This window comes from Anopheles gambiae, chromosome 2 (genome assembly GCF_943734735.2).
Source record: "Anopheles gambiae chromosome 2, idAnoGambNW_F1_1, whole genome shotgun sequence".
Lineage (NCBI taxonomy): Eukaryota > Metazoa > Arthropoda > Insecta > Diptera > Culicidae > Anopheles > Anopheles gambiae.
In genome coordinates, this window is record NC_064601.1 from 10,749,066 (window position 1) to 10,774,624 (window position 25,559).

The 25,559-nt window shown below is 46.7% G+C and overlaps 2 protein-coding genes across 7 annotated transcripts in view; one reads left to right on the forward strand and one right to left on the reverse strand.

Moving 5' to 3' along the window:
• The window catches only part of LOC1281286 (hemicentin-1), a 186,383-nt gene that overhangs the window by 104,270 nt on the left and 56,554 nt on the right, over positions 1–25,559 (reverse strand). For all 6 annotated transcript variants that reach the window (XM_061643057.1, XM_061643056.1, XM_061643058.1 and 3 more), the window contains 4 exons: positions 23,156–23,285; positions 16,838–16,967; positions 14,652–14,736; positions 10,079–10,189 (listed from right to left, as the gene is read on the reverse strand). In XM_061643057.1, the coding sequence (XP_061499041.1) occupies positions 10,079–10,189; positions 14,652–14,736; positions 16,838–16,967; positions 23,156–23,285 (456 nt within the window). The remainder of the gene's footprint in view (positions 1–10,078; positions 10,190–14,651; positions 14,737–16,837; positions 16,968–23,155; positions 23,286–25,559) is intronic.
• On the forward strand, positions 11,444–12,676 carry LOC5667789 (endothelial lipase). Its single transcript, XM_001689268.3, has 2 exons — positions 11,444–12,470; positions 12,555–12,676. Exons 1-2 carry the CDS (start codon positions 11,503–11,505, stop codon positions 12,577–12,579), a joined length of 993 nt encoding a protein of 330 aa, XP_001689320.2. The 5' UTR covers positions 11,444–11,502; the 3' UTR covers positions 12,580–12,676.

The window sequence follows — 25,559 nt, forward strand, 5'->3', positions numbered from 1 at the left end:
CACTCAAATTAAAAGCCGTTGGCAATGGTTTCTTTTGTAACCGTGGTTATCATCGGGAGCAAAATATACCATACACAACCTCACAATTTTCCACCTTTTTGACTGCGCGTATGAACCACAGTTCCGGGGCGGAAATTTTCCAATCTTTCTCGGGAACGGCAGACACGCTTCGCACCGTTGTGCGCACAGCTTGCACCGGAAAAAAGCAGGGCGTTCCTTACAACGAAAATCGCGCCCGTTGTTATGGGAGATAAAATGCGGAAATTCTAGACAACGCACCGTTCGCGCAACGGTGCGCCTGAATGGTAGGCAACCCCGCACGTACCGATAGAAACGCGTGCTGCGGGATGGTGAACCAGGAATATGAAGGCAGCCGTTCTTCTGCAGTGGCACGCGACGAAACTCAAGAGGTCGAGAGGCTTATTTATTCGATCATGTTTATTGAAATGTATATTTCCACGAAAAGTCACGAGAGTGCGGGCGGTCGGAATAGGTGAAACAGGTGTCACGAAGTCTTGGTAGAACGTCTAGGTTTACACGAGGGAGCTACCACATCCTAGCTAAACTGGGAACGGCAGATAGACTTCCGTGCCCATTGCTTTCACCGTTGATGAACTTTGGCTGATGAGAATTGGGAATTGGAAACACACACACAAACACACGCTCGAGTCGCAATGTTGAGGTTAGAACGAACTAGGTTGCTCTAGCATGAGGGTTCTGGAGGTGAGTGTAGTGTTTCTCGACGACGAATTGCTATAAAGGTGCATGTCATGGCTCGGAACATTCCACGGGGATTTTCATGTTCTGCACTTTTGTGGCGTATCGTTTGATAAATGGGATAATTTACAGACGATCCGTATGCTGATGTGCAGGCAAGAGCTACTACGCTCGAGGAGGATGCGCTCAAGGTGTTTGCTGCAAGCAACGGGGTAAACCATGCTGCAACGTTCACGGTGTCAGACAATGGAAGGAGAGATTTTATGCATTATTGGGTACAGTTAGGAGATGAATTTCACAATGTTTTTTGTGACGTTCATTATGTTTAACAGGTATAATACAATACATACTAGAACATGGATTCTTGTTGAAAAAACCATTGTTAGTAAAGTTTTGAAAGTTATACATAATATCCTTGTGTTCTAAAAACACTTTTTATTAGAAACATAACAAGAGTTCTGGCAAGTACTTAACTATAACATAAATAGTTAAGTTCTTGCCAGAGCTCTTGTTATGTTTCTAATAAAAAGAAATTTCAACCTTTTAAGTTCCTCTGCATTAAATCATTCATCAATCTGTTAATGTACTATCGGACTTCCTCAGGGCACTGCAGAATCATTCATTGTGTTGGACGTTTGTCTGTGTAGATAGGATTTCTTCTGCGCTATGTGTGTGTGTGTGTGTTACCAGTTAAAAGGCAGAAACTGTGAAACAAACGTTTCCATTCTACTCGGCAACAATCCGGCCGCTGGCCACCGTTGGTAATTGAATGAAGAAATATTGTAAACAAAATTGATTGCGTGTTAAAGTTCACGGGTTTATGTATCGGACCGTACAGTTATCGGGCTTCCTTTGGGAGGGTGCGGTTCGGTAAAGCTGTGCTTCCGGTTGTGCACGTCGAACCGGCGCTGGTCAGCCTCGGCCGTGCAGGTGTTGGCCGGAATTGCTACTGTGAGGTGAAAAGCAGGAAACAAAGGAAAGAAAGTACCCGTAAGAACCCACCGGTCGGAAGCGAGAGCGGCTTCCAGCAGGAAAGCGAAAACGAAACGCGCCAAGTGAGAAGTAATGTAAAGCTGACCTCATCTTACCTCACCGGGCGGGCAGGGTAATGGGACAGGAAAAGCCGACACAGTCGGGGCTTCGGTGCTAGGTTGTTTTTTGCTTTTCGTTGTTATTGTGGAGGTTAGGTTTCTATTTCATCCGTTTTAATGCTCCCCGAGGAGTGTAAGAAGTTTTTTGAGGTTTTCTCTGGGAGGAGCCGTGGCCATGGAAGAGCGACCACAGCGGCCAGTAAAGGAACTTAATAACAAAAGTAAAAAGAAAGGAAGGAGGCCAATTTTTATTGATCACCTAAGGGTAGCACCACAAAATGGATAGAGAGTATTGAATGTTTGCCCCGTTCTCTCTCTCTCTCTCTTGCCTCGGATCTTTGGGGAATTTACCTTTCTCTTCCCCGGCGTTATTTTGCTGGCAAACCGGAAGGTGGTAGGAAAGTCGAGTTTATTCGCCCATAGCCATTCGCAGCACACTACGACGTATCGAGCATTCAGGCTGACCTTTCACACGGCACACGTTCTTCGGCCCGGTTGCGGCGTGTTCTCGAGCTCCTATTTTTCCAACTGGTGAAGAGTACGGCCTAAGGCTTTTGGCTTGACTTCTTTTAGCTGCTGCCTTTATAGTATTTTATGGCAATGGTGCTTTTGCCTTCCAGTTCCCGCTCAATCATCATGCGGTCGGTTCTTGGGAGGGCGGGTTCTTACCCGAAGGGTGAAACATCCACCCAACCGTGCCGACCGGAGCGAATGAGCGGAGGAAAGTCGAACGTACGGAACGGTACGGTCTAGGCGCACATATTCCACACCATCATAAACAGGCAGATGGTATGTGTGTGTGTGTGTGTATATGTGTGGGGCTGTGACCTTACGGCCTCCAAACCATTCGCTGGTTGGTTTGTGGAAAGGCATGAAAAATCGATAGAAATTGTTGCGAAAAGCCTTCGCGCCCAAAACCCCGGTTTGCGAGAGTGCGGAATTTTATTCACTTCAATCGATGTCGATTGCTATTGGCGAGAGGGGTGCTCCGATTTTTTCTTATGCAAATAATCCAGAAAAATATGTTAAGCGGTAGGTTTCGGTCGGCACGTACGCATACGGTTAGCGCATACACTTGCTGCAGTAAGACGCACGATAAATTCCACAGCCCGGAAATATTTATGTCACAATAAGAAAATAATATCCTGATCAACTTCCAGCCCATCCCGATTGCTGATGCCCGGGCTGCGGTGGAAGTTCTATACAAATATAGGGTAGACCGTTCAATAAAAAAGCTCCTTAGAAAAACTTGCAAACCTGTAGCAAATTAATCTCTTCATTTTCGATTATTATTATCCTGGTATGGCTAACTGCTAACAAAAAAAAAAGATCACTCAATTTTGGTTGATTTCCAACGCTCAAGCAAACAGAACGATGCGGACAGAGAAACAGATACTTCCTTTCAATATTTAGGGACGAAAGGCAGCGGGTGGAAAGTTTCCATTAGACATCCGTTCAGGCACTTAACTTCCGCAAACAGTTCCAATCTTCAATTAAGATCTTCTTATTGGCGTGAAATCTGATGCTTACGGTGAGGTGATGGTTGGAGCAAGTGAACCGACGCCAGGGCGGGTCCATTCGGAACGTTTGCGGAAATACTTTCAAAGTTCATCTTTCTCTCCCCTCGGAGACTGAAATGAAAATTCCCATCCCCATTACAACAAAAAAGGGACCGATTTCTTAAGAAACACCGACACACAGGAAACATTTTCCTAACACAAACACACACACACAACGTCCTCAAACCGTGACAGCAGGACAGGAAATCTTTTCCACATCGTATCCTCTAATGATTTCCATTCCCTAGAATGCTCTTCACTGTCTTGCCAATGTCCACTGTTCCAACCATCTACGGGATCGCTCTCTCCCCACCAGGGAATCAAATCGTCAAACGAACGGTGTTCGGCATCGGAGCGAAAATGAATGAGGCGAAATTAATTAAATCGTAAAATGACTGCCAGTCGCTTTTTCCAGAGAGGCCGGCCGCTGCGTCCTTTTGTGTGCCGGCGCCTTTCAGCATAATCTTTTCCACTCACGATCCATTCACTCATTCAACGGCCCCTCTTCTTTTTATGCCATCTTCGTGCGGAACGGGGATGCGTGTTTCCGGTGTGTCCGTCCGTGCGGGTCTTGCCTAATCGACCTCCCAGCATCCGAACCTCATCATGCATCATTTAATCTTAATTATCGTGGTGACATTACACCGTCCCGTACGCATCCGCTCCATTCGCCGTGCTTTATTTTCCTGCCCTGCTGCAGCCTCAACCTTTTCGCAGTCTTATGGCCGTCGGTTTTGTGTGCGTGTAGTTGTGTGAGTTGCTTTTTTTGTATGTGGATCGGAGATTGTGTCATCCACATGGTCAAACGGTGAATGGCAATGGTCTTGATGATGAAGAGTAACGATTTGCTACGACCGTGTGTTCTGTTTCCGTTTGCCCTTAGTTCGTATGAGCAATGTCTTGCTACTGTAGCGAGCATGTGAGGTTACAGGATGGATTGGAAGCAGCAAAAAAAAAATGGAATGACAGTGGTCGTATAAGAAGATTAGAGGGAAAATTTCTTTTTTGTTCATTTTGTGCCACCGTGCCTGTTGAGGAAAGCAATGGAATGAAACAAGTGCCCGATAGCAACATGATAGTTGTAGGATGGCATACTTTGTGATAGCATTGCATGAGTATTGCAGTATTGCGAAACAATGACAGTTATTTAACAATCATCGTATTCCATAAATATACCTAAAGTATTACGTCTGTTTTAGCTGACTGAGGCTTGTATAATTGACCAAATTAAACAAAACCAATCGCAATGACGTTGTGGTGCGTGGTGATGACCTTCCTGTAGTTCATTTAGGTACTTTGACTGCCCTTCAACGAACTCATTGATGCTAGCACAATCAAGCAGAAAGGAGCGTACAGAATCGGACCGAAATAGTTAGACCGTTTGGCTTCGAGAGGGCTAATTACTGGAAGGACTGATTGCTGGCGGTTTCCATTGGTCTATTTACCATTCTAACAGTGCAGGCGACTGCTCACTTGATCTGTCGAATGTTACTACTCATACTGACGCATTGAACCTACGCTGCTAGTAGATCGATATGGCATTGTAGCACTAGTGGCGGTAGAAAATAAGTTATTTTTGGACACTGTAGTTCCTTTGCTGCTAGATTTTTTTCTATCATGAAGCTCCTTCTTCTTGCATGCCAAACAGTTTTGACAGATCGTACACCGTCTATTGATTGGAAGGCATGACCCACTACAAGTGTGAAAGACACGTGGGTTAACCCTTTACTCAAACAATGAGTAACAAAATTATTATGTTAAGCAACCAGCAACAGCACCGAACATATGTTTGATTTTTAGACGAAACTGAAACAATGTTCATGCTCTATAGAGCTTTGCTTTAAATGTTTAAACGCACTGCAAAATTTGCTCCAATTAGCAGTTTGCAGCCAAACAATGGTCTTTAAAAAATGGTAACCTTTTATCAAGCCCACTCCCCAGGTCATTGGGTTAAAGTTTCATCCATGCACGGTACACCCCCAGGGAGGAACCTTACATTGCACCACCGGTTCCCGGTGGTCACCTTTCTCCTGCGCTCCCCAAATGTTTACGCTCTGCTGCTGTGCTATAAAAATTCATATTTTATAACACAACAACGGCAGCGGCAAAAGCAGTAACGGCAACAAAAAAAAACACAAGCCCCCCTTTCCGATAGCAGTCTCTCCCCGTGAGCTCGGTGTGTTTATTGTGGCAACCGGTAGAAGGCTGACCTGTTTTAACCGTACCTAGCGTACCTTTCGGTGCCCTCTGGGTGGTGGGATATATTTGCCTCACTGTTTAAAACGGACTTGCCGTGTAATATTATACACTCCTCTGGCCAGGGTCAGTGTCGGTGGAGCCCAGGAGGGCGAGAAGTACCGAGAGTAGCAACAAAGTAGCAACGTACACCGTTACACTGCACTGGAGCGTAGGGTTGGGTTAGTGGAGATGATTGTTGGTGGGTAAGAAACACGAAAAAAAAAAGTTTCTCATTCAAGTACCGTGAAATAGGAGGAATTCTTTATTCACGGAAAAGCGAAAGCGAACGAGGGAGAGCGGAAAGTGTAGTACCGTGTTTACCTCCATGCAGTTGTTCTATTCAGCAGCTCGGTAGTTTTGCTCCTTCGATCCTTTCGAAGGTGTTGGGACATTTGATCGCATTTTAAGTTCGCACAATGACGAAACTGTTACGGCCCGAGTGTTTGATTGGTTGAAAGTCCCGTTTTTTTTTCTTCTATTAGCACAATCTCCTAACTTTCTCTTTTACGCAATTTTCTTAATCGAACGCTATCCCTTCCTTAGCCTCTCACTGATCACTTTCTTTTTTCTTTCCCATCGTGGCGACCCCATTATTCAAGTGAACCGAATAATTCGTTCAATTTTCTTCCACTTCAGGAAATGTTCCAACCCCAGCAAAAGGGTAAATCAAAAATCGATTTCCTCCTGCCAATGCGTCCTTGCTCGGTAATGGGTTTATCCGCAGTGTGACTACCGTTAGCAAACGGGCTACCGGCTCCCCTCAAGTCGTAACCCTTACTTGATGGCGCAACGATCGAATGAAAAGGCCCGTCGGCAAAAAAAAGAGGAGGGTCTCCATGGACAGACAATTCAATTTTTACATTCACCCAACAACCCTCGTAGCTCGTTGCGAAAATCCTAATCGAAACGCGACACAGAGAAGGTAACAAACCGATACGGTACCGGACGGCAAGAATCGATTCGATTTAACCGGCCCAAAAAGCCAAAGTGGCACTAAAGTAGATGCGCCATTAAAACGGGCCCGTGCGCTGCAGCGATTCTTAACCTCGACGGGCGAACCCGCACCGACGGGCCCACCTCACACCTCGAGAAGGCGCAGCGGCAGCATCGCTTACCCGAACTAATCGCTTAATTAATCAGCCATTAAAGATGTAAGCCGTCATTAGATACTAATTGAATTCGTTTTCATGAGCTCCTCGTGCGGCTGCTGGTTTGCTGGTTTTTTCCACCTTACTTTTTGTTGGGCCTGCATCGGCATCGGTTGGCACATTCTTTCTTCCCACGAAAGCGGCCTAACCGTGTGCCTTCCGGTGCCTTCGTGTTCGTTTTGTTTTATGTGACGGGGTTTAATGCGCTCAGGCGCTTGTACGCGGAGCACCGGTCTGACTTCATCATGCCAGAGAATGGCGCCATTTTAGCGCGAAACGCATACTGATGGCGACGGTGGCAAAGGTGTCGGGAGCTAATGGTGATGGTCGCGATGCTTTGGCACGGTTAACAGTAGCATGCTAAGGAAAGGTGCCAACAGCATCCTGTTTGCCAGCCGTTAGGCCACGAAGGTGAGAGTGTGGGTAAGGGTGATAACAAAAGGTGTGAAGTTATTTGGCGCTTTTTACATCTGCAGAGAATTGAACTCGCCAAAGGTGTCGGGAGCTAATGGTGATGGTCGCGATGCTTTGGCACGGTTAACAGTAGCATGCTAAGGAAAGGTGCCAACAGCATCCTGTTTGCCAGCCGTTAGGCCACGAAGGTGAGAGTGTGGGTAAGGGTGATAACAAAAGGTGTGAAGTTATTTGGCGCTTTTTACATCTGCAGAGAATTGAACTCACGGGCACACCGGCATTGCCGTGTTTGCTGGAGCAGAAAGCGTGTGCTGCGAATGAAGTGAGGCGTTGAGCGTTGTTGCGGCGTCAGCAGGTTGTTCTTGTCGCTGTTGACAGTTATTACGATCTAATGCAGATATGGGAATATTTGTCCACCGAGCCAGCGATAAGCTTTAATCAATGGAAATTACTTACAATGGAGTCATAACAGAGAGTGCCATTATAAAGGGCAAATTATTGGCCAATGTTTTCAATGTGTTACGTTAAAGCAGTTATGTTTTGTATGTTGTAGAATAACGAGAATGGAACCTTTTCATAACCTGTTCACCTTCATTACGTTACGGTAACACACACAAAAAAGTAGCACCCCTTACCTCGATGGGTAAATTAATTGAAACAGGACGCAAATGAAGATGTAATTATGTGTTCTTCTCACTTCGCACCATCCACTGCCAGCGAAACGCCATCCGGCAAACAGCGCAAACGTGATCGAAAGCAACGTGTCGCAAAAACTCCCCGAAGTGTTGCAAAGCAGTTCTTAAGCACTGGGGCACAACTCAACCCAACCCACCCCACGGGCACTGACATAATGCTAATGACCGACAGGCCTAACAGGGTGCTACAGTGGTGCTTTCCCAGCGCTCATCTGAAAGTTAGCGAACGGAGGGCCCTGGGCCGTTAGCCCACGAGGGCCATTCACTGCAGTGCGTTTTCTTTTCGTTTCCTCGTCCCTTTCTCATCAGCCCATCGGGTCGCGAGGCATCAAGGTCGCGCGGAAAACTGGGACAGCAAACATGGAAATTCTTGCGCACTGGCGCATTCCAGCTCAAAATTGCGAACAGACCAGCTGGATGGCGAGCGGGCGGTGCAAAAATTAATTAACTATCTTTGCGCGTTAAACCGACGAGCAAACACTCCAACACCACTGTGGACGCTGGGGACCGCCGGGGGCATGACGGACGGTTACCGTCTCCAAAGTGTCCACAGGAGACTTTGGAACACTGGCTCGCTCGTTTATCGGAAATGAGGTGCTGGTGCAGGTACTGGCCTCTTTTTCGGGGTGATTTAATCCCGTTTAAATGGTGCTTGAAAGGTTCTCACGATCGTTTTCGCGAACGTGAGAAATGGGGACCAAGGTAGCGTCAATTAGCTTGAAATTGTTCAGGTTTATAAGTGAGAATGGGGAGGCAAGTCAAGCGGTAGTTTAGTTTTATGAGTTCTGTTTAAAAGAAGATTGGCACTTCTTGCCTGTTATCCTTGCTCCTTGTGATTTGAATCATAATTCGATTGCCCTGAAATCTTAGTTGCAACTGATGTTTAACAATTCAATTTCGTCTACAATTTTTTCCAAATAAAATAAAAAATAATCTATAAATTAATGGAAGCAAATTCATCAGCAGGTCTACAACAAATAGTTTGATGTTCATGAAGTGAATCTCACTACAGGGCCAATGAACACAAAGCGAATGTAACATATTTTCTTCTACAGTTGAAATTTGCACCCACCCAGAAATGGACAAACACAGGTCACTGTGTGCCAAAGGTCGGAAAAAGTTCGGACATGCACTGCTCAGAATGAAATGTAAATGTATTCCAACCATACCCTGGAGAGGAAACTCGTGCCCGCAAAAATCAGTACATCCCATCTCGAGCTGGCACACAGTAAAAAAACTACAACAACAAAAAGCTTATGCCGTTTGAGCCAAATGCCAAAAATAAACAAGGAAGAGAAGGACTACATATCCAGGAGCGAATAGAATGGAAAAAAAAGTTCACGCTCAGGCAAAAACATTTCCAGCAGCCAAACATTCCAGTAAACATTGTGTACATATTTTAAGTGAAAATAACAACAAATTCCACCATTACCCTCACGTCAACGGCTCCTCTAGCTGCCACTCTTTCTCCTTTCGTCGTTCCAAAAACCTCCCCAACGAGTGGCCGTGTGCCGCTCCGTTGACGGAGAAACGACAAGCGCAAAAGCAAAATAAAATATGCTGCCAAGAATTAAAATTCGTTGAATGATAAGGGTTAAGGTTGTTATGCTTAGGTTGCTGTACCACCATCATTGTACACACTTTTCACACAGCGTCCAACGGTGTGCACCTTAACACCGTTTCGGAGCAGCTCGGCTCAGGCAGCCGAGGAAAGATGAAACCTATTTGCATTTCGTTCTACAAACAGCTGGAAACTATGTTACATACACACACACACAGCCCACCTACAGTCCAGCGACGTCAGGCCGTCCCCGGTGGACACCAAATTCAAACAAACAAACAAAACTCAAATAAATGGAAAACGGAGGAGGGAAAAATAACAAGCCCAGAAGGGGAACGATTGCAATTTTCAGTTCTTTTCTCTTCGCCTTACAAACGTTCACAGCAAAGTGAGTGGCAATTTCCTTTCGCGAGAGCCAGCTGTGTAATTTTTTCTTTATACTGTACCCAGCATAGGGGTTTCCCTTTTTTTGCCATTCTGAGAAAATGGTTGCAAATCCTTCGAAAAAAAGTTTTTCTTTTCCCACCAATAGCGTACAAATTCCTACAGCAAGCGGTTGGGTTTGGAAGAAGGCATAAAGTCAGACGCATACACACGAAAACGTACGCTCACACTCACTCACACACACATACACACACATACAGGCGATACATACCTCCAGTGACGACGCATATCAGCACCAGATCGCCACCCTCCTCGTAGGGTCCGGCGTGGGATGGAAGCACGACTCCAGCCTCATTATGAATTTTCGGTACATCGGGCGGTACTGCGGCGGGGGAAAGGAAACGAAAAGATCCGAAAGAGAGAATCATTAGAGTAAGCGTAAACGAGATAAAAGTGGACAGTAAAACGTTTAGGTAATTGGTTGCAGGGTTAGTCAGCGTCGGCGTCTTTTTTTTTTTGGGCCTGTTAAGCTAGACGAATACATACGCTACGGTGTCAGTTGGTCGGGCAATGGGCACTGGAATGGCATGAATAGGATCGAACCGTGCCTTACGCACGCCAGACAGTGGGTCGGATGAACGATGTAAATATATCCGACCGGCTTTGCCGACCGGTAAGCATATGTCAATCGTCCCTTATCACCGACGTACGCCACGTGAGATCCCGCTTCGATCCGACACGTTGTTAAGGGCCGGATTAAGGATGATGGTAGTAAAAATAGTTACAATGTTGTCTGTATTTCAGCCCCTTCAGCCTCTAGATGGCCACGTGAGCAGTACAACACAAGCATCCAAGCGCTATTATTATCCACATAATGATTGACGAAGGTAGTGTTGTGTTACGAGATAAATGATTAAATACAGTGCTGAAGGTTAAGCTATCTTGCATCTTTTTTATCAATTTAACTCAAACAAAGCAGTGAAGGTTGGTTTGAAAACACGATTAAAGGTTATTTCGCAAGGCACTGCTTTAAACACCAAGCGATTGATCGATTACAAGTTATTTTGATAATAAAATCTGAAGAACTTTTAAGACAATTTCCTTCTCAGTATCTAATAAAATTATTAAACAGAGATTTACAGTTCTAGAAATATCGGGTTGCTGATTCATTTTACTAGCAATATGCTCATTTTGGCACTCTGTGTTGATCACATTTGTCAGCACAGCTGCACCCTATTCAAACACTCATTTGGATATAACACACGGTTCAGTTTTGGTAATAAAAGTGTGTTTGTTTGCAAAATCTTCGAATAGAGGTCCGAAAAAGTTACAAAGATTGGTCTTTGAACATGTGTACCACATGTCCCAAATGTCAAAATAACCCTTCAACTCGTGCTGCGCCCAAGGTTATTTAGAATGTCACGAAACACACCAAGTTACTTGCTGCTATGAGACGGCTTTCCTCGGCTCTGTTTTTCGGCTCTCAACATGTTTAAACAACTGGCAAAACTCCTTAGTCAAACGCCTCCACGTAGTCGTCCCATTTGCACCGGTTTCCTTGTTTGCGAACAAAATCGACGCACATTTTTACCATTTAAATGCGAAGCGAGCGCGTTACGCTAACTGCTTAAAACGTGTCGCTAAGTCTCTGGCACCATAACACGTCTGCTCGCTGCGTAACGCAGACACGCCAGTATGGTTAAGCTCGTTGCGTTTCTCGCTGTGCTGCTGTGCGGCAACCTGGCTGCTGCCACGAGCGCAGATCTTATATCCGTTCTGGAGCAGCTGGCGGAAGGTCCGCTGGCACGGCTGCTGGATTTGAACATCGACCCACCGCCCCGAACCGCCGGCTTCTCTACGCTGCTGCCCCAGAAAAGCATCCGATTGACCTGCACCAAGACGAGGGAGCCCCGCTTCCAGGAAATATTGGTCGGCGATGTGAACCTGCAGAGCAAGCTGAACTTTTCGCTGCCGCTGACGATCGCCATCCATGGCTGGCAGGAGAGGAACCTCAGCACGTACAGCGCGCTGACGATGCCGTATCTGCGCTTCGCCAACAACACCAACTACTGCCTGCTGGACTGGAGAGCGTACTCCGAGTTTGGGTATCAGATCGCGGCCCGCCAGAGCGTACCGCTGGTGGCGCAGTATTTGTTCGGATTTTTGCAGAACCTCAGCCTGCTGTACTTCCCGCTCGAGCGTGTGACCCTGATTGGGTTCAGCATGGGTGGACAAATTGCCGGACTGACGGGTAAGCTGCTGCCGAACCGGATCGGTACGATCTATGCGCTCGATCCGGCCGGTCCGCTCTTCTCGCACCCGGTCGACATTGGGCCTAAGCGCCGGCTGGATGCGTCGGACGCACAGTACGTGCAGGTGATCTACACCTCCCGCTACACGGCTGGCTTCGGAAAGGTGCTTGACGGTGCGCAGAACTTCCTGCCCAACAAGGGCTACCATCCGCAGCAGCCCTGCAACGCAAAGGGTGATGGTTTGAGCGAACTAGCCGGGGCGCTGCAGTGCAGTCACAGGTACGCGGTGAGTCTGTTCGTGAGCAGCCTCGACCCAAACAACCCCATCATCGGCAAGAAGTGTCCGACGATCTTCGGGGCACGCGTGTGCCTAATGCCCACGAAGGATCGCCTCGGTATATATGCGCAAAGGTAAGGAACTGCTCAAGCTTGAGCGGTAAGATCAAATGATTGTGTGCTTAATGTGTAATGCTATTTTTGTTTTGTTTTTCACAGAATTCGTGGCGACTTTTACTTGTAAGCGGAGTTGTAAACGTGCAAGCGAATTGAAAATGCGGATAAATCTTGCTCAAACATCGTATCTTTACTTGTAGTAACAAGTGCGACCATAAAATAGACCTTCCGTACGATCGTCCTCTTCCTACGATTCATCCGAAAAGTGGGAGCGGGTGGAAAATATGCCCGAAAGTAAGGGCACTAAAAGTATGGAATTTAAAGCTTAAGAAGCGCACTTAAAAGCACCACCATAAAACACAGCGTGTGCTTCAGCAAACCCAACAGGTGAATAATGATGATTATGCGGCAAGGGAGGAGAGCGCGTACCGCGGACGAGCGTGGGGTTTATTGTTCGCAATCACCGAAAGTGTACTGCATGCTTTGCATTTGCATAATTTAAATGTTGAGCTGTCGAATCGGCGCCTGGTGGTGGCGGTGTGAGCAAACAGGGATGAATGGGTGGTACGCTTTTTATGCTTCTTTCCCGTGTACAGCGCATCTCGCGGAATTAAAGAACGCTGCCTCCATCTTGATATATGCATCGCTCTGCATCTCTTTCCTCATTCATTTCCCATATACTAAGTCAAAGAGAGAGAGAGAGAGAGAGAGATAGACAGTGTGAGAGAAAGAGAGCGAGTAAGTCCTTACGGTGGCATGAAAAGCAATTTCGTTGATGATAGCCACACATTGATGATTATATGCAGTAAAAACCGGCGACGCACTCACGGAAGCTCCATACGACGGGGTTGCCAAGTCATCGTTTGATGTTGGTTAGCACCCTCATACACACAGACACACACACACACACACACACACACACACACACAAGGTACGGTATGTGGTGCAAAAAACGGGCTTAACTAGCAAACGTGTGTCCGGGTGTCTTTTTCATTGCCATTATATTGGCGACGCTTGTGCGGTTTTGCTGCCACGTGGTGCTCTGGGCATGATGATGGTGGTGGTGGTGCATCATTTTAATGCGAACATGGCAAAAGCGGCTCAACAGATGAGCTTAAAACATATCGTTTAATGGCTTGGCATCGCTGGTGGAAGGATTTGGATGCGGTTCTGCTGAGTCATTGCAATTATTTTACAAACGCTTTTTGTCTGATTGCGTTGGACATTGCGATGAAAGCCCAGACACACTGTGGATTAAAAATAATTCATTTCCAGCACGGCGAAAAGAAAGTGTTTGCTTCCCTGTTTGACTGTGGCTTCCTCGTCGTAAGAATGCTCACACACACCCACCGACTCACACGTACACAATGCAACCACCCGCCACGAGAAGCCACAGCTTTGCACACAAAGCATCCTGGAACACAATTAAGCACCACACAGCGGATACGCATTGTGGTCAGCGCTCGTTTGGGGAATGGAAGTCACCTCTTCTAATAATCATTTTCCGGACCGTGGGGTGCATTGTTGCGCACACCTGATTTGCAGCCCTGCATATCCCCCCTGCCCGGAACTACGGTTGCGGTGGTGCATTGTTCCAGTGCAATTGTTTTCCTCCGAAACCGGGTGCTTCCCAATTAAAATTCTTCCCAAGCACCACCCCCCCCCCCCCCCCCTTCCCGAGTGAAAAGTGCAATGAACCTGTGACTCGTGTTTCAAACAGAATGGCTCGTCGAGCGGCTGTGAGTGAAAAGCACCCATTTCATTCATTTTAGCACCCAGTGCTTCCCAGTGCTGTTGTGCGATGCTTGGCAGGCGAGTGGTATTGGTGCTTTCCGGACTTGAGCCAAACCCGTTCCTCCGTTCGGCCGGAACCATTGACGGCAAACAATGCGCACAGTGTACAAACCAAACCACCGAAGCTGCGAAAGAAAGGAAGAGCGTCGCATATAGAGAGCTAGAAACATAGCTCCCCAGCGGTGATTGCAATTGTCAGGCGTTCTTTTCTGTAGTTCCGCACGTGTTTGGTAAAAATAATAAGAGAAAGAAACACAGCGACCGGGACGTCTAACAATGGAAGGTTGTGCACTCTGGCAGGGCGAGGGGATAAAAGCCGGAAAAAGTGGAGCAGTTGAAGATGTATATTTCCGGATTGGCGTGTGTGTTAGCTGTGTGTGTCGTAGTTTCGGTGCGATTACTTACCCACAATTTCTAGATTTACATTACTATTTTTCGTAGGTGATAGCAAAAAGTCGACACGGCAACGAAAGATTCCGGCGTCCTTTTTCTGTAACGAGGCGAAAAGAGGGAAGGGAAGAATTAGAATGAGAGTAGTGTTTTCCGTGTGTATGTGAAGCGTGAGCAGTCCGCCGGAAACGGATTTAGCGGTACGACAAGCTGTTTCATTGCATCTTGTGCACTTATTATTCCGGCTGCGACGATATGAAAAACACTTCTTATGCTTGTTTTGGGTTTGGAAAGTATTGAAAATGATTATAAATGTGCATGAATAGAGTTGTTGTAAAAGTAAGATTAAATTATATGATGCAGATTGTTTCAATGTTCAATGTGAGGTTTGTAAAGTTCATTGATTCTAGTCCATTTGCTGAAGTTCTATTGAAATTTGCTTATTAATTCAAATAACTGACATTGACCCAAGATCACAAAAAAATGAACCGATCTCCAGCTTCCAGCAAGACCGTTTGGGCTCGGCTAGTCAACAGACGGGCTACCTTCGTCGTCCTTAAGCTCCGCATTAGTCAATCCTTCGGCTGCCGAAACCCAAATCCTCAAGCTCATCATCGCCTCGCCCACGGCGGTGCAAGTGGGTGCAAAATTGGACCGAAATAAATGACCAATCTCCCCGGACAGCAGCAATTGAAATCTCGTTTCGCCGAAGCTAATCCACACTGAACCGAACACGCTGCAGCAGCATTTCTTGCATGGTTGAGTGGAATTCCCTAATGATCGCAATATATTTTCTTTCCCCCTAGTCCCGTCGACACTCTCTCGCCAATGAGCCGAACGTCTCGGCAAACGGAGCGCTGGCGCAGGGTTTGCCGAAGAAATAATCTTTCCATCCCCGTTGCAATACTTGCCTGCGTTGGCAATGGATTGGTCCTGAGACAGAATGGAATGGAAGCTAAAATCTGTTTTGCGTGTGTATCTGTGTGTATGTGTGTGTTGAATGGGGGCTCGTATCGATTTGTGAATCTAATCGACAGCAGTCGTGCTTTATCACGAAGCTGTGTGTGCTTTCGCGCCGTAGCAGCAGCAAGAAAGAGGGACCGAAATGGGTCCGAGCCAGTCAACCGTGGGATGCACCAATTAATCGTCGATGAGATGAGCAGCAATTGATTTCGATTAAAATGCGAAATAATGCTCCCACGAACGTGCCGCCTACTCACGGAACGGAACCATCAAAGCCGCTCGTTTGGATTGGTATGTTGTTGTTACTGGAGTGCTTTTTTGTGAAACGTATGTAATATTACTTATTTCCTTTGACACGCAAATGCTCGGATGAGAAGAAAGGCGTCCAGCGCTATAAAAATACCAACGATGCAATGAGGGAGAAAGCATTTAAACTGCTGCTACAGTGAACGCTACCCTTCGAAAGGAAATGGGCTAGCCGGCCGAATAGGAGCATTGCTGTGCGGCGCTGAGGGGTAAAAAATGCGACAGAAAACAGGAGGAAAAATGGCTACTATTGAAGCGAAATGCAAATTTGTGCTCCCAGTGCCTTGTCCATCTTCTCGCGAATTTAATTCCAATCGTTTTTCAATGTGTTTTTCTCGCGTGGTCCATTCTTTGCCCTCAGCTGTACAGACATTTTCTAGCAGGGCGCATGGGATGGATGGCACTACAGAGTGGGTGTGCCGCGGGTGGAAGGTCGGTGGGAAGTGATGGTGTGTAAAAATGGAATTTCAATTCAACAGTCCGGTGCGGGGACAGAATCTTGTGATGGCGTAATACCGAGATGAATGGAAATCACTGACGCTTGAAGTGATTGAGTGGCAGGTTTCGTTGGGAAGTAATTGGAAATGGCAGCGGTGCCGAATGGCACGCGAAGGATAGGATCGCAAATGGGATGGACAAATATTGGGGCGCTGTTTCTTTACGTCAACGTTATCATCTGTGATTGGATCTTTGGCCAGAGCAAAGCGGTAATGATGCGTAATTGAATTTGAGATGGAGAATTTTCTCGATGATTTTGTTATTTTTTGGTTAGATTTGTGCAATTTTAAGATATTAGCCATTGAAATGGTGGTTGTGAAAGCTCCATAAACAGTCAAATAATTAGAGTGGCTTTATCTGTGCGGCGTTGTGTCCCGCTCCAACTGATTCTGCTTATTAGTTCTTGCTTTGCGACGAGATAAAACTGAACGTACCTGTACAGGACTGATGACCAGCACCGCCCGGCTTTGCTCGCGTGTCGTTTTGAAGTTGGCACGATCTTCCAGGATGGCGACATCCTTCCAATGAGACGGCGAGTTGACGTGCGGTCCACGTGTATCGTAGCTGCCAGGAAGAGAGAAAAGTAAAGGTACGTGAGCATGTTTTTTTTTCTTCCCCTGCAAGCAACATAGGTGATGAACTTCCCGATAACATGTCGGCAAATTGAAATCGTTAAAAGTTACGGGCACAACATTGGGGATGGGAACCGACGGTCTGGGACTCGCAACAGAGAAAAAGAAATAGCCCTATTCAACGCCCCGGAAAGCACCAACTCCCTGTACTGCACATCCCAAAATCTGTTTCCAAGGATTTGGCACGGAAATGGGACTCGCTATGATCCGGGACGAATCGATGCTTACGGCTATACCCGCACCCGTGAAGTGTAGGAAAAGTCGTACAACTTTATGTACGTCCCTGGTGCGCAGCGCTCTATGTGTGCATGGAAATCCATTCAATATCCTCCCAGTAGCTGCTGCCCAGTACCTGGCAACATACATTTTATTTCCGCTTGCCAAAAGCAAATACCTTCCTTCTGTAGGGTGGCCGAGTCTTTTGGGTCAGGAGACTTTTGACATTTCATTCTATTGCGCTGACATGTCGTAGCAACTTCCATTGGATCGGATGGGAGTCCCGTCCCAGGGAGTTGTCACATGAAAGTGGATAGTGATTTGCATCGAGCAGGAGCTGGAACCCCGTACCGTTTCTGTGCTGCCCGGGTACCATTCTCAGGTAGCTATTGCCTTCCTATCTATCTGGAGCGGGGTTTTTCTTTTTACCGAAAATAGTACGATGACGATGAAGTTCCTGCCGTCGTCCTGTGCCTTGCCAATGCGCCCGGTGGGTTCTACGGTTTACCAACCAAACACCGAAACTCGTTAAGCACGGTTCATGCAATGGAAAAGCAGCAAAACAACTCCGAATAAAAGGCACCAAGATTCAATAATCTGATTTCTTCCAGGCTGATTCAAACGGACGGGACCAAAGTAATATCCCTCCGAAAGGCTGGTGGGACAAATGAAGACGTTTTTTTGACAAATAGCTCGACTTTCAATCCGGCTAGCGGTCCCTGTAGGCCCCAGCAAGCTTCTTTTTTATGCCTCATTTTGTCCTAATTGTGTGCTCGATGAAAAACGACGCATGGAAGAGAGTTGGCTGAGGTGGAGTCCCCAACACACAGGTCGTAGCAAATTAGAACGATGCAAAAAATAAATAAAATTGTATTGAGTTTCATCGGCCCATCAATTGCGTTGTCTACCAGCTTCTCGTCCGGACAGTTCGTTTTCAACTTCTCAAAGCCCCTCGGCTAAGCATAGCGCACGACCCGTTTCGGTTTGTCGTTGCTTGAGCGAAGAAAAACTTTGTTTTCACCCCACCCGCCTGGAAGCAACGGCGGTATGTGGTATTGAGTTTTGTCGATAAATTGAAGTGGTTTTGCAGGATTTACGTACCGTTTGTTGGCCGCCGCATTCAATGTAGAACAGTAAAGGCTTCCAGCCTGTATGGTGTACCTTTGCCGATTCCCAGCTCTGCTTGACTTGGCGCCAAGCTTTCCCTCCGAAGGCCTTGACCTTATTTGAATAATCTTGCTATCGGGAGGGATCAGTGTCGATATCGGATTAGCAAACTACCCGGCCGTGGACCTGTAGCACGTACATCAAGCGCACTAGCCTCCGAATCCGGTCGCTACCAATCGGGCCGCCGTTCGCTTCACCCTAGCCGAATGTCTCGAGCCCCATCCATGTGTGTGACCGGTGTGGAGTGGTGTAGCGTACGGTTTCGTGCTTCATGCTCCGTATTGAATTTCCTGCCCCCGGCCTGTTTGAAGTGTCTGGGCAATGGCAAGCCGGCTTTCGAAATCAAGAATTCATACCACCGCATGGTCCACCTTGCGCGCCGCCTCCCTCGCACACTTAAACAATCGAACCTGAGATCCTCCAACAACGACGGAGTGGTTTGACAGCTTCTCAGCATCATCTTGAGAAGATGTTGCGTCTCAAGTGGGTTTGGAACCGTTGCCGGGACCGAAGGAAAATGTATCGATACCGTACGTCGATGAGCACTCCAAGTGCGAAGTGGCACTGTTGCAGGATGTCGGGTAACCTTGCGGGGCCTGCCGCCTGTACGAGGTATCAATTTCGAGAGGGCATCGGCTCATTCATTCCAACTGGGTGTTCATTAAGAAATTCGAGCTACCGGAGGGAAATGGTTCGAATTAGAGGATGGAAATGGTTCACTTTCGGTTTGGTGCGGCACAATCTGTTACGTCTGAAGGAGTGTTTGTGGCTGCGCAATAGTAATAACAGGAAATGATTGTAATCGAATCGAGTGTGATGGGAAGCGTGTGTTACAATCCATCGAGCATGGAAACAAACGCGTTTCAAGGTTTGCGGGTTGAATTTCATTTTGCGCTGTAACTGTTAATAGAAATATTTTCCTTGGAAGAATTTTATTTACTGATCTACAAATAGATTTCACGAGAATGCATTAGAGTTAGCTTTGAACGTGTCCCCTCCGAGCGCCGGAGATGTGAGGAAACCTTAAAATTGCTCTGCTAACCTGCAGCTCGCCGACTTTTCCTATTAATCACCTTGATTGACAGCGTGCTCGACCATTATTCCGGAACATTATGCGGAATCGATGATCTGTTCCCCGTCAGCGACGTTCTGGGAAAGTGGGTTCCCGGGATGAAGTTCATTGTTATAATCAAGATCGTCGTTGTGTCGTGCGCTGCGTTGGGACGTTGGAGATGGCAGCCCGCAAACTTCCATTAGTGTGACCCGTACCATTTCCGCCAGCCACCATACCCCACAACAGGGCACGGTGCTTTCTTCTGTACACATGCTCAAAAAATCCACTTCGTCACTTTTTTGTCTTCCCGGACCCGTCGCCGTGCTGTCTTTGCGGAAACCGTCTGTGCCTTCCGCACGATAAACATATTCAAATCCATCCTCTTGGCACTCCGGCCCGATGAGCTTCCTTTTGCCATGCGTTTGTGTACCTTTGTATCTGTATGTCTGTGTGTGTGTGTGTGTGTGTGCAAGATGTGTGTATGTGTGTATGTTTGACTTATATGTGGTAGCGAAAGATCTTCCCGCACGCCCACAAACCGAAAGCGAACAAATCCATTTATTTAGAAGCTCGTCGTGTTTTCGTCATCGATCACAAAAAAAGGAGCGAGGAACAAGCAAGGTTGAGTGAAGCACTTTCAGGCGAGCTTCCGTGGCAGCTAAGAGCATTTCCCTTATTGCATGTGAAAAACGGTACAGCAAGGTAGAGTGGAGGGAACCTGTTCTGTATGAGTGTGTGCGTGTGTGTGTGTGTGAAAGCCACTCAATATCACTATCACTTACTTTGCGTTTTACTTTTGGGCAGGGGAGGCGTTTGAAAAGCCTTCGAAGAACGAATCCATCGAAAACGAGGCAGCACGGGACGCTTTGCAAAGATAGTCCGACATGTAGACGATCGATCAGACGACGGCAGACGATGGCGAGTGAGATGGGAAAGGCTCGAACGAAAAAACAAATTCCCGGCTGCCATTGCTTCCCCTCAATGGATTGTAACAAACGACGCACGACGACCTGTGTTATTTTTCTTCGCCCGTCGCGACGGTGGCGGCGTGCAACGGGATGAAAATTTATATCCAGGATGTTCCAGGGAGATTACGATGTACGCCATGGCCATGTATTTGTTCGTGCTGGCTTTGACGTTGCTCCCAACCGCTTGCGTGCTTGTGTTTTTTTCCCTCACGTCAAGGAGCGTGTTATAAGATACTCTTTAAAGCTCTGAAATGTGTGTCATTTTTAAGGGTGTACGGAATCCTGGTCACGGCACCAAAAATTGCTGATTAAAAACGAACGTAATAGCAATGATTTTGGTGGTGCTGGGAAACTCCACTTTGAAACCTGCATACACTTTACTTTTCGTGGTAGGAATTACTTTAATCGAATTACCATGCTATCTTATTTCGATAATTCGATGCATAGACAAAAATGGTTCAAATTAGGCAAATGCAATGCAGTTTAATAGTTCTCAATGGCTACTCCAATTACATTTTCAATTAGTAGTCATAAATGTAAGAAAAAATATCACAAGAGAGCTTAGTAAATCTATATAAATAACATTACGCCTACAGAAGCTGCTCCAGAAGCTGTCTAGATAACACCCAGTTGCAGGTTGAACAAAATGCTTTATATTGCTATGCTAAATATTAGATATGCATACATCTACCCTTACACCAGAAGCATCTTTTCAGCTCCATTTTCACCGCCTAAAACGAACAGGCTTACACATTAGATTGACGAAACAACCAAGTCAGTTCCTCACGGGCAAGCGAAGTAGAACGATGGAAACGATCGGCAGCATATAGGTAGCAACACACATTCTATGCAAAGCCATCACTTATGAATACACAAGTATCACACCCTCAGCCCACCAATCACTTTCCCATTCCTTTCCCTCTACTCCTTGTACACCATGTCACACGTGAAGTCGATACCAACCGAAGGCAACCAGTGCGTATTTCACCACGCATGGCGGAGAGCAGAATCTTGTTTGCGATCCTCATCACATATCCAATCCAATTTGCGTTTCAGTGGAGAGAGAGAGAGAAAGAGAGAGCGAAAGAGAGGGCGCATATTGTGCGCACTGGGAAGGAAACCCCGTTGGGCGTTGGGCTAAAAATCTGAACGCTCCGCTCCGGGTGGGAACGTTCGTTTACCAGGTGCGTACATGAGCGTTTCCTGGCTACGGGTACGTGTTTGATGCTATTCTTACTCAATATTATTATGAAAATAGACGATATGTTTATGCTAAGGACGCTGCCTGCTGGCAATGGCCTACGCAAAGCATGTGCATCCGTGGATCCGTGTGTGAGTAAGTGTACCGGTGGGGCTGTGGGAACCGTTTTTCCCCGTTCTCACAGACTGTTAGCTTCTCGGTGTGGGCTGATGCATGGATGTATTTTTATGTGAGATTTTTATGCAAAAAAAAAAAAAACACACACACACACATGTTCATCTTCACTTTCCTACAAAAACAACGCTTAGACATGGCACGGAGCAACGGTGCGAAGGAAAGATGGCCCGGCGGGGTGAAATATGGTAGTTAGATTGAAAATTGTTTTTCACCCCGGCGCTGGGTGATGGTAAAGTGGCTGTGATAGCTTTGTGAATAGCTTTCTGTTTTTTTTTCCTCACTCTCTCTCTCTTCTCTTCGGCTGCTATGAGCTGCGCCCTTGAATGTGTTGATCTTGTCATCAGTCCCAAGCTGCCGAACCAGTTTGCTACCGACTTTGTCAATGGTTTTGTAGGTGATGGTACATAAAAAAATCCGGAATTTTCCTCTCTCAGCACGACGAACCGAACGATGCGCTGGATGAAGTTATCGATATGTAAATTATTTTTACCCATGCTTGTCCCTCTGCCCCGAGTATCGAGATTGTCATCCCAACCAGCAGTGTACGAGGGTGCTCCGCGCATGTGTGTGTGTTTGTGTAGGAGTTTAACCTCCCTTTTTCTACTTCCAGTCTCACTTCAAGTATGGCGTTTCCTGCGATACGCGCGCCCGTATGCAAGCAGGAACGTAATTGGCGATTCGGGTTTATCGGCCCGATTGCCTGGCGCCCCAAACGCGGACGCTTTTCATTCGACACCGCCACCGGGTTCGCTCGTTCGGTCGTGTAAAACGAGAAGATTGATGGTTTGAATATTTTACGATCATTTCGTCACCATCGTCAACGGAAGCAGCGGGGAAGGGGAAAAAATGGCAAGAGCAAAATGAACGGCAGCCAGAGATCAGCGTGATAAGAAGGCTTCAAGCAAGACATTGCCACCGGTGCCTTTGTGTGTGTGTGTGTGTGTGTGTGTGTGTGTGCCACCCAAGGGTAAGGCCACGAATTGGCCAAAGACAAACCAGCCACACCGTAATAGCGTCGGTAGCGGGCAAAAGCGCATGAATATATTTACTCACGGTGAAACGGTTTGCAAAGTCACGGGAAAATACACGGGCAGCCATGGAGTAGAACGATCGTCAATACGTTTCCGCTGCGATGAATCAAGTCAAAGGCACCACCCTTGAAGTGTGCAACGAAATTGGTTGCGCCATTTCGTGGCGGGTTTGAAATGTTGTTTCTGCTGCATTCCGATACCGATCAGTGAAAATGTTGGCGAAATTGCTTCGTCTTTTGATGTGGAACCGCTTGCGTGTGCCCGCTTTGCGTTCAGATCGCATTTAATATCGCATTGTAAGCTTACCTGTAGATCGGCACATTGTCCTTGTACCACACCACTAGCAGGATGCGATCGTTCGTGAGATTGGACGAGACGTCGCATTTGATTTGGGCCGTCTCGTTGACCAGCACCTTCTCCAGGTGAGTCGGCACATCTGAAACGATGGACAGGGAATGCGAAAGGAAATGATTAAATAACCGGGTCAGTGAGCATGGTTGTTTGCGAGAGGAAAAGCTTCCACCTCCGTCCTAGTCTCTGCATCATTTTATTGGTTCTCTGTTTCTCTCACACACACACACACATTCACAAACACAGCTCCAACCTCAATTTACGTGCTTTATAAATATAACCATTGACATGCTCGAAACCCATCCATCACGACTGGTCCGCTATTAATTAGGTCGAATTAAAGGTGATTGTTCTCGCAAAACAAAGCGTGGGCCACGTGGACAGCGTAAGCCTAAATTCCCTTCACTTTTTACCCGTCCTTGTGTATGTGTGTGTGGCTGTGTGGGTGTGTGTTTGCGTCACCATGGTTGGTTGATTGAATGATAAGCACCGAGAAAGGTTTTCCATTCTCTGCTCGGTCTTTCATACGCCCGTACGCTTTGGCACGGAAGTATCAATGCGAGGTCAAACTAACTGCTCATTACATGGGGCAGATAAAACGAACTGCCTGACCGCGAAAGTCCCTTTTCCGAGCAACGATTGATGAATGGCACCGCACGGGGATGTCCATTTGGCTGTCGTGCCTAATGATGATAATAATGTTTTCTCTCGATGTTCGTAGCAATCATAGCGATACTTACCATTAGGATTTTGAGGTTGGGTCCATTATCGTGCTATTTTTGCTACACAAAATTTTGCCCCAAATTTGCCATTTTATTGATTGTTATGATGATATGGTGTGAAAGCTGAGGCAGTTGGAAGGTCTATTAATTATAATATTTAGTATAACATTTCTGTTTCATCCTCAGCATGGTAAAGCATCGCTTTTTATACCAATTTGTAGCTAGAATTCAATATAAAATAATTTGTCCTTAGATTGCAATCCTTTTTTTATCAATTGTCCATTTACGATGTTTACAATCAGTCTACCTCAAAACGTTTTCAAAAGGTTACAAAATGGTGCTTTTTGTGAGTCCTACAGACCTATCTAAACCTCGCATTGAAATGTGTATATGTTGTTTTAACACAACTAATGTTTCTTTTCGTTAATCTTTCAATTTTCAATTGTCATAAGAGGAACCAAAACATGAACACCGAAACACGAACACTGTTTTCACCTGGTATTCTATTCTGCAATTTCCGCTGCTGTTTTCGAATTGGGAAACAAAAACAATTACAGCAGCGTCCACGTCAACAACAATTACTACTTCAATACATTGCGCCACAACTCCCCCCACAACTTTTCCATCTTCTGAAAGGTAAAATTGGCGAACCAACCGGCAAACAAATTTCCTATCGGCAAACCTAAACGATCAAAACGTCTGCGGTCTTTCAACTACGGTCCAACTTTCCCAGAGGAGGGCGCATGTTTCACGACAGGCTCGTTAAGTGAAAATGATGTTTTAAAAGTTGCTTTTGCGGTAAACCATTCACAGCGGGCAGGAGACCGAAAACCGGTAGAACGGTAAATGTGTAGACGCAAAATGTAACAAATTTATCATCAGCGAACGAATGAACCTCCTCTCCCCAGGCTGATCCGGCTGCCGGTTCTGGCATCTAAATCTTGATCCACAATACGGAGGAAATATTCTGCTAGGGAGTGAGTCGCTTTCTTCCGCTCTCTCCCTCTCTCTCTCTCTCTTGGCAAAACATACTCCCGTGCACGAACCAACTCCGAAAAGCCACAGTTGCGAAGGCCCAGCTACACGCCCTCCCGCTGTGGATGGGTAGATTACAATGTCAGCCTGTTAATTCTTGCTGCAGTATGATGTTGGCGATGAAATATGAGTGCCGTGCCGTCTGTTTGTCCGATCGATGGGGTGGGTGGGTGGAGAAAAAAAAAGGGAGGCTGGGTGTGTGCGAAGGCTCCTCCCACCTGCCAGTTACACGGAAGCAAGTTCACCCACCGGGGGACAAGCTACAAAATAACACAGCACAGCAGAAAGCAGATAGGAACGTACAGGCAAGAGGCTTTTCCTCCCTCTCCGAGCGCCAATGGGCGACAGCTCCAAACCACCAGCCAGCAAAATGAGCAAAGGATGGACACGCTGGCGCACTGTGCCGTGGGCGGGATGGATAAACGATGGTAAAGCCAACGGGCAGCTGGTACCAGCTGTCACCTGATCCACCTGGCCCACCTGGAAGTGACTTATATTTAATCACAATAAATATTATTACACAAAAGGTGTCCGAGTGTCCCCATGAGCCCCTAATCCGATGGACGGTAGGCAATGAATGCCGTCGCTTGATTGAGCATGCC

Excerpts from the sequence above, each read along its gene's own strand:
- LOC5667789 (XM_001689268.3), top strand. The coding sequence starts at position 11,503 with ATGGTTAAGCTCGTTGCGTTTCTCGCTGTGCTGCTGTGCGGCAACCTG. Across the intron at positions 12,471-12,554 it reads CTCGGTATATATGCGCAAAG|AATTCGTGGCGACTTTTACT; the intron begins GTAAGGAACTGC and ends TGTTTTTCACAG.